The sequence below is a fragment of the Pongo pygmaeus genome, chromosome 1, assembly GCF_028885625.2.
Source record: "Pongo pygmaeus isolate AG05252 chromosome 1, NHGRI_mPonPyg2-v2.0_pri, whole genome shotgun sequence".
Taxonomy (NCBI): domain Eukaryota; kingdom Metazoa; phylum Chordata; class Mammalia; order Primates; family Hominidae; genus Pongo; species Pongo pygmaeus.
In genome coordinates this window covers 152,250,889-152,265,462 of record NC_072373.2, presented here as the reverse complement: position 1 = coordinate 152,265,462, position 14,574 = coordinate 152,250,889, and the positions used below count along the sequence as shown (strand labels likewise).

The 14,574-nt window shown below is 42.1% G+C and overlaps 1 protein-coding gene across 10 annotated transcripts in view; it reads left to right on the top strand.

Annotated features, from left to right (window-relative positions):
• Positions 1–889: 889 nt before the first annotated feature.
• Positions 890–14,574, top strand: part of NEXN (nexilin F-actin binding protein) — a 66,791-nt gene continuing 53,106 nt past the window's right edge. For 3 of the 10 annotated variants that reach the window (XM_063653831.1, XM_063653858.1, XM_063653843.1), the window contains exon 1: positions 1,006–1,405. In XM_063653831.1, the coding sequence (XP_063509901.1) occupies positions 1,197–1,405 (209 nt within the window). In that variant the 5' untranslated portion in view covers positions 1,006–1,196. Of the gene's footprint in view, positions 1,406–14,574 lie in introns of all 10 variants that reach the window. The other 7 variants (XM_063653830.1, XM_063653836.1, XM_063653844.1 and 4 more) reach the window with 4 other exon arrangements.

Sequence of the window (14,574 nt, the reverse complement as noted above, 5' to 3'; positions counted from 1 at the left end):
AGTGCAGTGGGATGATCTCTGCTCACTGCAACCTCCGCCTCCTGGCTTCAAGTGAGTCTCCTGCCTCAGCCTCCTGAGTAACTCAGATTACAGGTGTGTGCCTCCACACTAGGCTAATTTTTTGTATTTTTAGTAAAGACGGCCTTTTGTCATGTTGGTCAGGCTGGTCTTGAATTCCTGACCTCAAGTGATCCACCCGCCTCGGCCTCCCAAAGTGCGGGGATTACAGGCATGAGCCACCGCGCCCAGCCCAGAAGGCCTTTTCAACATCCCTGAAATATAACCTGAGCACCGCTGTCTGCTTAGGGCCTGAAGTTGGAAGTGGTTACCTTTATTCTTTATCTGGATGTCATTTCGATTTTTTTTTTTCAAGTGCAGTGAAGAATTAAAGATCTCGTCCACCAAAAATGCTCCCTCTGAGTGTGCATTTCGGGTTTTAATATGGTATTGTCTGATGGGTTTGACAGGCTGGCGGTCCAAGTTGAAAAAGGTCTGTGGGTGTCTCATAGTCAAAGATGCCTTTATGAAGCTTTAGAAAGACCAGATATGGTTTGCCCTCAATTAAGAAAAAGGTGAAATATTTGTACTTATATAAATATATTCCTTTTTTTCTTCTCCTCCTCCTCCTCTGCCTTCAACTTTCTTCTTGTTCTTCTTTTTTTTTTAACTCTCCTTTTAGAGTTAAAGACTGGAGCTAAGAAAAGGGGAGCAATAGACAGATGAAGTGTTCCCGGATTGCTGCCCCACGCTCTTTGTAATAAAGGAAAACTTGGCCAAAGGTCAATGCTTAGGGTAGTAGAAGATATGCAGTGGCTTGGCTTCTTGACTGGAAACTAGGACGGGTAGAGTAGCTGAGAGAAGTGGGCCCCAGAGCAAACGGGTTGCGGGTAGGGGGAGCCAGCTCCAGCCCGGTAATGAAGTCCATTTCACCCTCATTCCTTTCCCATGGCGGAGACAGCCTTCCTTCCCCAGGCCTGGCTGGAGGTGGAGGCAGGCCCAAGGTTAGGGGGTCAGCTCGCGCACCTAGGGCTGGGAGACAGACAAATTCTGGCGGAAAGTTGGCAGCCACGGTCCCCCTCCCCTGCTTTTCTCCTCGACTCTCCACCCCGCCCTCCGGGTGATACGGCGGAGGTGGGGGTTGGGGAAACTGGCCTTGTGTTTTGGAACAGCTGCAGCCGGCACTGGGCCCGCCTGGAATGCGGGAACAGGCTGCGCACCAGGACTTTTATGGAAACTTGCTGCTGGAGACGGCGGCGGCGGCGGCAGCGGCAGCCAGAGTACTCCCAGCGGCTGGAGCAGAAGTGTTAGCGGCCAGAGCTCCCAGACCCCTACCCACAGCCAGGCGGGACGCGCACAGTCCCTCTACGCGAAAAGAAGGAGCTTCGCCGGTCACCGCTCCTGGAGGGTGAGAAGAGTTGGGGGAACGTGGGCTGGGGGGAGTGGAGACGGAGGTGTCGGGTCCCCAGGAGGGGGCGGGGGCGGGGGCGGGGGCGGGAGCGGCGGCTGCAGAGAGGCGCTCGGGGTCCGTGGCTTCTGGCCGTGCTCCGCTGCAGCACCGGAGGGCGCAGGGCGCCATACAGCTGTGGCTCCGCTCTGGCCCCGGCCCGGGCGAACCCTGCCTTGGAGCCGCGTCCTGCGGGCTCGGCGGGGTGCCTACCGGGGGCTGCCCCAGGGTCTGAAAGAGTCAGCCGGCCTTGGGCTTCTGGTTGCAATGTCTTTGCTCTGCTCCCCTGCGCCTTGTCGGCTGAGTTTCGGGTGTGTTCCGTACTGTAGGGAGGGAGCCTTCGGTGAGCGGAGTGGGTGCCGGTCCCTCGGCTGAACCCTTGGGGTCCTTAGGGAAGTTCAGTGCCGTCCCCCACCACTTGCCCCAGCCGCGGTCTCCGTCTCTGCCAGTAGTGCCAGTTAAGAAATCCTTTCTGATCGGTCTCTGTGGAAGATGGGGAGAAATATGATTTAACAGCCTATTACTCCCCCCCTCACACACCCCCTCATATCCCCCCACTCCTGTCTCCAACCCGTTTTTTTTTTTTTTTTTTTCGTGATTCTGCCCGAGGTGGGATGCTGGGGGTTGAGCAACTAGGGCTGGAAGTTTACGAAGTTTACGTAGTTTAAGTGAGTGAAGAATGTAGTCACCTCTTGAGAACTCCCCTTGCCTATATGCTTTTGAAAACGCCAAACCATTCCAGCTGTTTGTAAACTGTGAAACGTTCTACAAATGCATTAGCATTGGCATTTATAAAGAAAATGACGAAGTTGAGAGGTTATAGTTGGTTACTGCAGTGACTTAGAGATGCTCATTTTATAGTTATTAAAGCACAACGTGAACAAAGTTGGCAGAGAGATAACAAGGTAAAAATAGCTTAAGGATATGTCCTAACAAAATGTCCTTGGTGAAGACACAGGTAGAGAAAAGAAGCCATAATGAAGAAATTAGTTCCCTGACCAAAGCAACGGGAATATCATTCATCGTTAAATTTTGTTAATGAATTCATGTAGCAGCGGCCCATTGGCCTGCGAGTCACAACATAACTATGTCTTAGGTAATGTGATTAAATAAACTTAAGTATTTATACCATCTTAGTCACACGTTATTGAGTGGACCACATAATTTCCCCCGCTAAATAGTATCCTTTTACAGGTTAAACTGCTGCAGTTAGAAAACTTTGTCTCAAATTCTTTTGAGTTTGGGGTATTGTTAAGAAAAAATGCATAATTAAATGAGAGAAAGGTTTTTTGGGGGGAGGTATAATTTGTATAAGTAAACTTTGATTAACCAATGTGGCTGTTTAAGTTTCTTCTTCTTTACAATTAACACCGTATTTTTGCAGATATTTTATATTTTGACTAATGCTTCTGAGGAACAATTTAAAGAAAAATGCATGCAATTATGTAGTTTATCTGCAACAATTCCCTTAAAGAATTCTAAGCTAAAACCACAACAAAATTATTTTAAATCCAGTTTTCCTCATTATAGTTACAATGTAATCCAGTTTTAGTAGAAGATTCATATTTTAAAATCCATTTTCAATTGAAATGTAATGAATAGCAATTGTTCCTGCTCACCTTAAAATGGAATTTGTGCTATTTTTGAAAATTTGACATGTAAGGCTGATCATTGTCAAAATGTATGTCATCTTGAGATGACTATATTTAGCATCAACAAAGGAATGCATTATCTAGGTTTTTGAACAGTATTTTTCCCCTGAAATTTCACTTGAAGTATTTAGGTTAGGGTTTCATCTTTGAGCAGAATGAAAACTAAATATGCATATTTGGAAGACATTAATTGGGGATTCAGATTGCTTAGAATCTGAGCGGCCTATAATGACATACTTCATTTATTTAAAAAAAAACCTGTTATCTTTGAAATACCCTAAAAGACAAAAAAAAGGGGGATTATTTAAATATGAGAGTTGTGCACACCTAAAAGAAAGAAAATAATGCAGTGAATGTGGAAAAGTATGTAACAGACAGGTAAAAGTCTAAACGTTTTTATAGAAGAGAGGACTGTTATTTTATAGTTATGTAGGCCACACACACACAGAACATCTTGGTAGTTTATAATTTGGAGAGAAAATGATTTATAACATTCTTAACAATTTCACATATTTCTGTTCTTATTTAATCAATCTGTGGTCCATATCACCTGTGTAGTTTCTTTCATGTTCTCTTTCTGGGTTTATAATTGCATAGTTACATATTATATACATTTGAAATGGCTACATTTTCCTTTTCTATTTAAATATTCAGTGTATAGTTTGGCTTAATTTATAGTAGTTTACTTTCTATACTCCAGGGTGGGTGGATTTGTACCCAGAAATCCACCTTAAATTTTAGTTTAATTTGTAGTATAATGTTAATACACCATATTATATTTATGGTTAAAAATTATGGAGAATGGAAAAAGGGGCTCTTGTAATCTGACACCCTGTTAGGATTTTGATGTATTTCCTTTAAGTCTTTTTCCCATGCATAGAACTCTTTCTTTTTGCATTGACATATCTGAGTAAAACAACATGTGAAAGCATCCCATGCAGTGTCTGCCATCCAGTAAGTGCCCAACAGGTGATTCTTTTTCTTCCTCCTTTATTTCCTTCTTGACATCTCTTCCTTTTTACTCTTAGATTAGAAGACAAGCAGATTGGGGCTCCCTATATGAGGTTTCGAGGTTGGCGAAATTCACTTCTCACCATCCATCCTGGGCCTCTTCCCTGTCTTTTCTTCCCCTTCACTCTTTCTGGCCAAAATAGGCCTCCCCTTTGACCCTTTCCATTTTGTCAGTGTTGTCTATTCATTTAGACTAAGGCTATGGCAGTCAAAAAGTCGACAGTCAAAAAGACACCTTTTACTTCCTGATTACCAAGTGTGGAAAAAAAGTAAAAAAAAAAAAAAAAATCAAAAACAAAAAAGACACTTTTGGGGCTGGGCGTGGTGGCTCATGCCTGTAATCCCAGCACTTTGGGAGGCTGAGGCGAGAGGATCCCTTGAGCCCAGGAGTTCAGGACCAGCCCTGGCAACATAGTGAGACCCACCCCCATCTCTACAAAAAATTTAAAAATTAGCCAGATGTGGTGGTGCATGCCTGTAGTCCCAACTACCTGGGAGGCTGAGGCAGGAGGATTGCTTGAGCTCAGGAGGCTGAGGCTGCAGTGCACCGTGCTTGTACCACTGCACTCCAGCCTAAGTGACAGAGTGAAGCTCTGTGTCAAAAAAAAAAAGACACTTTTAGCCACAGACATACTTAAAAATTGGTACATTTTACATTAAAATATCGATTTACATCCTCTCTTGAAAATTGGAAAATCTGGGCAAAATCTGTGTTCACTTTTTTAAAGAAATTATTTTTATTTCAGTAGCTTTAGGGGTACCAAGTGGTTTTTGGTTACATGGATGAATCGTAAAATGGTGAAGTCTGTCTGGGTTTTTAGTGTACCTGTCACCCAAATAGTGTACATTGTACCCAAAGGTTCACATTTTTGCATAGGAACAATACACTGGAACTAAATAGTGGCTGCCCCACAGACAGGCAGGTCACATGCTCTGCATTTGACATAGTCTCTGAGATTCCTTATTGTTTTAAACAAGTCATACACTCATTTACATTACCTGTCAATTATATTACATAACATTACCTTACATTACATTTACATTACCTGACCCTGAATACTTGAGTATGCAGTCCCCGATCTAAGTATTAGGGCAAGTATATCTGATGCATCATATGATGGAAAGTCTGCTGTACTTAACAATAGGAACTGGGACTTTAAACATCGTAGATATATTTTGGTTAGCAAACCTCTTAAATAATGTGATCATGGGAGTGGGAGAAGAGGTTAGCATTCATTGACACTAATTGTTAGTGTCGATTAGAGCTGGAAGGGACCATATATTGCTAACCAAAACAAAATACTTTCCCTGGTGGGATTTTAGAAAGCTTGGGGAAGATATTTCTGCTAAGGAAGTATTTCCTAGGATCTTGTAAATAATTTTTTTTTTTTTTTTTTGAGATGGAGTCTTGCTCTGTCACCCAGGCTGGAGTGCAGTGGCATGATCTTGGCTCACTGCAGCCTCTATCTCCTGGGCTCAAGTGATCCTCCTACCTCAGCCTCCTGAGTAGCTAGGACTACAGACATGCACCACCATGCCTGGCTGATTTTTTAATTTTTTGTAGAGTCAGAGCCTCACTATGTTGCCTAGGCTTGTCTCAAACTCATGGTCTCAAGCAATCCTCTTGCCTCGGCCTCCCGAAGTGCTGGGATTACAGTTGTGAGCTACCATGCCTGGCCTTCTTAAAAATTCTACTCCCTGTCCATTTGAGAAGTGTTTAGGAGAGTTTTTGTGACTCCTACAGCTTGGCTATAAAGAGGAGTTTACTGTTTTTTTTTGCCTCCCCATTCCACTGACATGTTTGGAGCCAGAGGTCCAGGTCTTCCTCTTCCCAGCTGTGTCCTTCAATGAAAGACCATCTTCCACTTGCAGAGATGGTGAGGAGGCCCAGACTCCAGTGATTACCACATCAATTTGCTTGGGAACAGAACTCCTGAAGCCTGAGGTTTCTGGTTGTTCATGGTATTTAATTTAGCATAAAACCACCCCATTTTATTTTTTATTATTTTAGTTAGTGCATCTAGATCATCAGTCTTCCTTTTGTAGATAAGAATCATGTGTCTTATTTGGGATGATTTTGGATCAGACAGTTTTCCTGTTATCTCTTTGTCATTCATTCACTAGCTCAAATATGAATAGAGCTTGTACTATGTCCTAGGTGTTGTGCGAAACACTAAAACTATAGAGAGGAATAGAGCAGTTCTTACATTTCAGGGGCTCATAGTTTGGTGGATATACTTCGAAAAGTATCACATACTGTCATATAAGGGCAAAGTGTTATTTATACTTACTGTGGAAGGATATCAAGGCAGGTTGAAAGATTCGAAAGATTTTTGATTTTCTTTCTTGCTTTTTTTTTAGATGGAATTTTGCTCTTTTGCCCAGGCTGAAGTGGCACCATCTCGTCTTAGTGCAATCTCCACCCCCTGGGTTCAAGTGATTCTCTTGCCTCAGCCTCCCGAGTAGCTGGGATTATAGGCACTTGCCACCACGCCTGGCTAATTTTTGTATTTTTAGTAGAGATGGGATTTCACCATGCTGGCTAGGCTGGTCTCAAACTCCTGACCTCGTGATCTGCCCACCTTGGCCTCCCAAAGTGCTAGGGTTACAAGCATGTGCCACCACACCCGGCCTTTTTGTATTTTTAGTAGAGATGAGATTTCACCATGTTGGCTAGGCTGGTCTTGAACTCCTGACCTCAGGTGATCCACCTGCCTTGGCCTCCCAAAGTGCTAGGATTACAGGTGTGAGCCACTGCACCTGGCATAAGATTCTTGGTTTTCAGTGAGGAATTGTGTATTGGTAGGAGAGAAATAGATCACTATTTCATATAGGTGAAACAGGATCTAATTTCATATTTTTGAATTGCGATGAGGTTTATGACAGGTTTTATAGTATCATTTTTACTTCATTATTATTTTTTGGACATTTTATAGTATCATTTTTATTTCATTATTATTATTTTTTGGAAACAGGGTCTCGATCTTTCACCCAGGCTGGAGTGCAGTGGCGTGATCAGGGTTCACTGCAGTCTCTACGTCCCAGCTTCAAGCAATCCTCCCGCCTCAGCCTGCCGAGTAGCTGGGACTACATGTGTGCACCACCACACCTGGCTAATTTTTCTTTTTTTTTGTAGAGATGGGGTTTCGCCATGTTGCCCAGGCCTCACCCTCCTAAAGTGCTGGGATTACAGGCATGAACCACTGCACCCAGCCTATAGTATACTTTTTTTTCCAGAGATGGAGTCTTGCTCCGTAGCCCAGGCTGGAGTGCAGTGGCCTGATCCCGGCTAACTGCAACCTCCACCTCCCGGGTTCTAGCAATTCTCCTGCTTCAGCCTCCCAAGTAGCTGGGACTACAGGCGCACACCACCTTGCCTGGCTAATTTTTTGTATTTTAGTAGAGACGGAGTTTCACCATGTTGGCCAGGCTGGTCCTGAACTCCTTAGCTCAGGCAATCCACCCGCCTCAGCCTCCCAAAGTGCTAGGATTACAGGCGTGAGCCACCATCCATGGCCAGCCTGTAGTGTAATTTTTGTTTTCTTTTTTTTTTGAGACGGAGTCTCGTTCTGTTGCCTAGGCTGGAGTGCAGTGGCACGATCTCGGCTCACTGCAAGCTCCGCCTCCCGGGTTCACACCATTCTCCTGCCTCAGCTTCCCGAGTAGCTGGGACTACAGGCACCCGCCACCATGACTGGCTAATTTTTTTGTATTTTTAGTAGAGATGGGGTTTCACCATGTTAGCCAGGATGGTCTCGATCTCCTGACCTCTTGATCCGCCCGCCTTGGCCTCCGAAAGTGCTGGGGATTACAAGCGTGAGCCACTGCGCCCGGCCGCCTATAGTATAATTTTTAAAGTATAAGGTTGCAACCTTCATTAATTAAATGTAATAAAGTTACATTATACCTAAGTTTATGTTTCCTGTACAAGTGAAAAATGATAAAAATTTAGGCTCATATTTTATGAAGCGCAAAACAATTTTGTTGCTTGTTCCAAAGACTGTAACAATTAGGTTTTAACATTTACTTGTAGCATATAGTTAAGTATTACGTTTAAAATCTTCTTAAAAGTTGGCTGGGCACCGTGGCTCACGCCTATAATCCCAGCACTTTGCGGGTGCAAGGCAGGTGGATCTCTTGAGGCCAGGAGTTAGAGATCAGTGTGGTCAACATGGTGAAACCCCATCTCTGCTAAAAAATACAAAAATTAGCCGGGTGTGGTAGTGCACACCTGTAATCCCAGCTACTTAGGAGGCTGAGGCATGAGAATCACTTGAACCTGGGAGGTGGAGGTTGCAGTGAGCTGAGATAGTGCCATTGCACTCCAGCCTGGGCGACAGGGCAAGACTCCATCTCAAAAAAGAAATCTTAAAAGTTGACAGCCTGGTCGGGCACAGTGGCTCACATCTGTAATCCCAGCACTTTGGGAGGCTTAGGTGGGCAGATCACTTGAGGTCAGGAGTTGGAGACCAGCTTGGCCAACATGGTGAAACCCTGTCTGTACTAAAAAAAATTAGCCGGGTGTGGTGGCATGTGCCTGTAATCCCAGCTATTTGGGAGGCTGAGGCAGGAGAATTGCTTGAACCCAGGAGGCAGAGGTTGCAGTGAGCAGAAATCACACCACTGCTCTCCAGTTTGGGTGACACAGTGAGACTTTGTCTCAATAAATAAATAAATAAATAAATAAATAAGTTGTCGGCCAAGCACAGTGACTCAGAAACTGAGCTCATTTTCTGACTTAAACATGTCTTTTAATTTAATCTCCAGTTGATGGTAACCCTGTTCACCCATTTGCTCAAACTAGAAACCTTGGGTTCATCCTTTTTTATTTACTTGTTTGTTTATTTCTCATCCTCTGACTCTTGCTTGGGTTCATTCTTGACAATATTCCTCTCCTCCCCTCTACTCCTCCAAATCAAATTGGCCAAAGCTCTTGCAATAGTGCCCCACTACAGTGTAAGTTCCATCAAGAAGGCCGGGCATGGTGGCTCACGCCTGTAATCCCAGCACTTTGGGAGCCCGAGGCGGGTGGAGCTCAGGAGTTCAAGGCCAGCCTGGCCAATATGGTGAAACCCCGTCCCTACTAAAAATACAAAAATTAGCTGGGCGTGGTGGCAGACACCTGTAATCCCAGCTACTCGGGAGGTTGAGGCACAGAATTGCTTGAACCCGGGAGGCAGAGGTTGCAGTGAGCCGAGATTGCGCCACTGCACTCCAGCCTGGGTGACAGAGCAAGACTCTGTCTAATTAAAAAAAAAAAAAATTTAGAAAAGAGAGAAGAATCAAATAGACGCAATAAAAAATGATAAAGGGGATATCACCACCGATCCCACAGAAATACAAACTACCATCAGAGAATACTACAAACACCTCTATGCAAATAAACTAGAAAATCTAGAAGAAATGGATAAATTCCTCAACACATACACCCTCCCAAGACTAAACCAAGAAGAAGTTGAATCTCTGAATAGACCAATAACAGGCTCTGAAATTGTGGCACTAATCAATAGCTTACCAACCAAAAAAAGTCCAGGACCAGATGAATTCACAGCCGAATTCTACCAGAGGTACAAGGAGGAGCTGGTACCATTCCTTCTGAAATATTCCAATCAATAGAAAAAGAGGGAATCCTCCCTAACTCATTTTATGAGGCCAGCATCATCCTGATACCAAAGCCTGGCAGAGACACCACCAAAAAAGAGAATTTTTAGACCAATATCCTTGATGAACATTGATGCAAAAATCCTCAATAAAATACTGGTAAACAGAATCCAGCAGCACATCAAAAAGCTTATCCACCATGATCAAGTGGGCTTCATCCCTGGGATGCAAGGCTGGTTCAATATACACAAATCAATAAATGTAATCCAGCATATAAACAGAACCAAAGACAAAAACCACATGATTATCTCAATAGATGTAGAAAAGGCCTTTGACAAAATTCAACAACCCTTCATGCTAAAAACTCTCAATAAATTAGGTATTGATGGGACGTATCTCAAAATAATAAGAGCTATCTATGACAAACCCACAGCCAGTATCATACTGAATGGGCAAAAACTGGAAGCATTCCCTTTGAAAACTGGCACAAGACAGGGATGCCCTCTCTCACCACTCCTATTCAACATAGTGTTGGAAGTGCTGGCCAGGGCAATTAGGCAGGAGAAGGAAATCAAGGGTATTCAATTAGGAAAAGAGGAAGTCAAATTGTCCCTGTTTGCAGACGACATGATTGTATATCTAGAAAACCCCATTGTCTCAGCCCAAAATCTCCTTAAGCTGATAAGCAACTTCAGCAAAGTCTCAGGATACAAAATCAATGTACAAAAATCACAAGCATTCTTATACACCAATAACAGACAGAGAGCCAAATCATGGGTGAATTCCCATTCACAATTGCTTCAAAGAGAATAAAATACCTGGGAATCCAACTTACAAGGGACGTGAAGGACCTCTTCAAGGAGAACTACAAACCACTGCTCAATGAAATAAAAGAGGATACAAACAAATGGAAGAACATTCCATGCTCATGGGTAGGAAGAATCAATATCGTGAAAATGGCCATACTGCCCAAGGTAATTTATAGATTCAATGCCATCCCCATCAAGCTACCAATGACTTTCTTCACAGAATTGGAAAAAACTACTTTAAAGTTCATATGGAACCAAAAAAGAGCCCACATCACCAAGTCAATCCTAAGCCAAAAGAACAAAGCCGGAGGCATCACGCTACCTGACTTCAAACTATACTACAAGGCTACAGTAACCAAAACAGCATGGTACTGGTACCAAAACAGAGATATAGATCAATGGAACAGAACAGAGCCCTCAGAAATAACGCCGCATATCTACAACAATCTGATCTTTGACAAACCTGAGAAAAACAAGCAATGGGGAAAGGATTCTCTATTTAATAAATGGTGCTGGGAAAACTGGCTAGCCATATGTAGAAAGCTGAAACTGGATCCCTTCCTTACACCTTATACAAAAATTAATTCAAGATGGATTAAAGACTTAAATGTTAGACCTAAAACCATAAAAACCCTAGAAGAAAACCTAGGCAATAGCATTCAGGACATAGGCATGGGCAAGGACTTCATGTCTAAAACACCAAAAGCAATGGCAACAAAAGCCAAAATTGACAAATGGGATCTAATTAAACTAAAGAGCTTCTGCACAGCAAAAGAAACTACCATCAGAGTGAACAGGCAACCTACAAAATGGGAGAAAATTTTTGCAACCTACTCATCTGACAAAGGGCTAATATCCAGAATCTACAATGAACTCAAACAAATTTACAAGAAAAAAACAAACAACCCCATTAAAAAGTGGGCAAAGGATATGAACAGACACGTCTCAAAAGAAGACATTTATGCAGCCAAAAGACACATGAAAAAATGCTCATCATCACTGGCCATCAGAGAAATGCAAATCAAAACCACAATGAGATACCATCTCACACCAGTTAGAATGGCGATCATTAATAAGTCAGGAAACAACAGGTGCTGGAGAGGATGTGGAGAAATAGGAACACTTTTACACTGTTGGTGGGACTGTAAACTAGTTCAACCATTGTGGGAGTCAGTGTAGCGATTCCTCAGGGATCTAGAACTAGAAATACCATTTGACCCAGCCATCCCATTACTGGGTATATACCCAAAAGATTATAAATCATGCTGCTATAAAGACACATGCACACGTATGTTTATTGTGGCACTATTCACAATAGCAAAGACTTGGAACCAACCCAAATGTCCAACAATTATAGACTGGATTAAGAAAATGTGGCACATATACACCATGGAATGCTATGCAGCCATAAAAAATGATGAGTTCATGTCCTTTGTAGGGACATAGATGAAACTGGAAAGCATCATTCTCAGCCAACTATCGCAAGGACAAAAAACCAAACACTGCATGTTCTTACTCATAGGTGGGAATTGAACAATGAGAACACATGGACACAGGAAGGGGAACATCACACTCCGGGGATTGTTGTGGGATGGGGGGAGGGGGGAGGGATAGCATTTGGAGATATACCTAATGCTAAATGACGAGTTAATGGGTGCAGCACACCAACATGGCACATGTATACATATGTAACAAACCTGCACATTGTGCACATTAAAACCTAAAGTATAATAATAATAAAATAAATAAAATAAAAAATAAAAAAACAAAAACAAAAAAATTTAATCAAGACAGGGACTTTGACTTTTTGTTCACTTTCATCTCCCCAAGCTTAGGATAGCGCCTGACACAAAGTAGGAGCGTAATAAATATTTGTTAAATAAATAATGAGTCACCATGTCCTGTCAATTCCACTTCCAAAATGTCTCTTTCAGCTTTTCATTCCTAATGCCAATGTCCTAATTCAGGCCCTTATCTTCTCTTACCAAGATCATTGTACTTGTCCTCCTTCCACTAGTCTTTCCCCATTAAACTCCATTCTCTACATTGCTATAAGAGTTTCTTTTTCTTTTCTTTCTAGAATACATCTTTAAGTCATGCTCCTTTGCTGGCTCTCTATTGCCTATAGTATTATTAGGTAATATCTGAACTTTTTATTAATATGGTGCACAGTGTTCATTCTAGTCTGTGCCCAGCCTGTCTTTCTAGTTTTGCCATAGATTGACTGGAGAATTTTATAGCTCCCCAAATTTGCAATGGGTCATCAGGCATTGGTATTTTTGTTCATTCTGGTTCTTTTTCCTGGATGCCTTTACAATCTTTTCCACTTTGTGAAATTCTACTTATCTGTCAAGGTCTAACTCAAATGTCATTGTCTCCGTGAAACCTTCTTTAACCCAGCCTCTTCCTTAACCATACCATAGTCTTTTCCATGTGTCTATAGCCTGGTTATAATACTGGTATTATAGCATTTACTACATCATATAATAATTAGTACATCTATTTCTTTCACCAAAGCTATTTGATTCACAAGGGCTAGCTCTTATTTGTTTCGTATCCCATTGCCAGGCATACTTTTTGGCATAGAGCAGATTCTCCTTTTCACAAAAATAATGTATTGTAAATACAGACCTAATCTGTCAAATGTGAAAAAAATGCAGCTTTTTTGATAAATTGTGTATAGGTTATAGTAATATTGCAATATTCCCACCGAAACCTGCGATGGATACATAGTCATCTTCATTTAACATGAATGCTTAATGTGTTAGAATGCCATTACTAAATCTCTTTATCATCCCAGCCTTCTCTATTATGACCAAACTCTTAGAACCACCTGTTCAATCTTATCTTGTGATCACTGGTTTCTTTCTTTTTTTATATTTTTTATTTTATTATTATTATACTTTAAGTTTTAGGGTACATGTGCACAATGTGCAGGTTAGTTACATATGTATACATGTGCCATGCTGGTGTGCTGCACCCATTAACTCGCCATTTAGCATTAGGTGTATCTCCTAATGCTATCCCTCCCCCCACCCCAACCCCACAACAGTCCCCAGAGTGTGATGTTCCCTTTCCTGTGTCCATGTGTTCTCATTGTTCAATTCCCATCTATGTTGAGAACATGCAGTGTTTGGTTTTTTGTCCTTGAGATAGTTTACTGAGAATGATGATTTCCAGTTTCATCTATGTCCCTACAAAGGACATGAACTCATCATTTTTTATGGCTGCATAGCATTCCATGGTGTATATGTGCCACATTTTCTTAATCCAGTCTATCATTGTTGGACATTTGGGTTGGTTCCAAGTCTTTGCTATTGTGAATAGTGCCGCAATAAACATACGTGTGCATGTGTCTTTATAGCAGCATGATTTATAGTCCTTTGAGTATATACCCAGTAACGGGATGGCTGGGTCAGATGGTATTTCTAGTTCTAGATCCCTGAGGAATCGCTATACTGACTTCCACAATGGTTGAACTAGTTTACAGTCCCACCAACAGTGTAAAAGTGTTCCTATTTCTCCACATCCTCTCCAGCACCTGTTGTTTCCTGACTTATTAATGATCGCCATTCTAACTGGTATGAGATGGTATCTCATTGTGGTTTTGATTTGCATTTCTCTGATGGCCAGTGATGATGAGCATTTTTTCATGTGTCTTTTGGCTGCATAAATGTCTTCTTTTGAGACGTGTCTGTTCATATCCTTTGCCCACTTTTTAATGGGGTTGTTTGTTTTTTTCTTGTAAATTTGTTTGAGTTCATTGTAGATTCTGGATATTAGCCCTTTGTCAGATGAGTAGGTTGCGAAAATTTTCTCCCATTTTGTAGGTTGCCTGTTCACTCTGATGGTAGTTTCTTTTGCTGTGCAGAAGCTCTTTAGTTTAATTAGATCCCATTTGTCAATTTTGGCTTTTGTTGCCATTGCTTTTGGTGTTTTAGACATGAAGTCCTTGCCCATGCCTATGTCCTGAATGGTAATCCCTAGGTTTTCTTCTAGGGTTTTTATGGTTTTAGGTCTAACATTTAAGTCTTTAATCCATCTTGAATTAATTTTT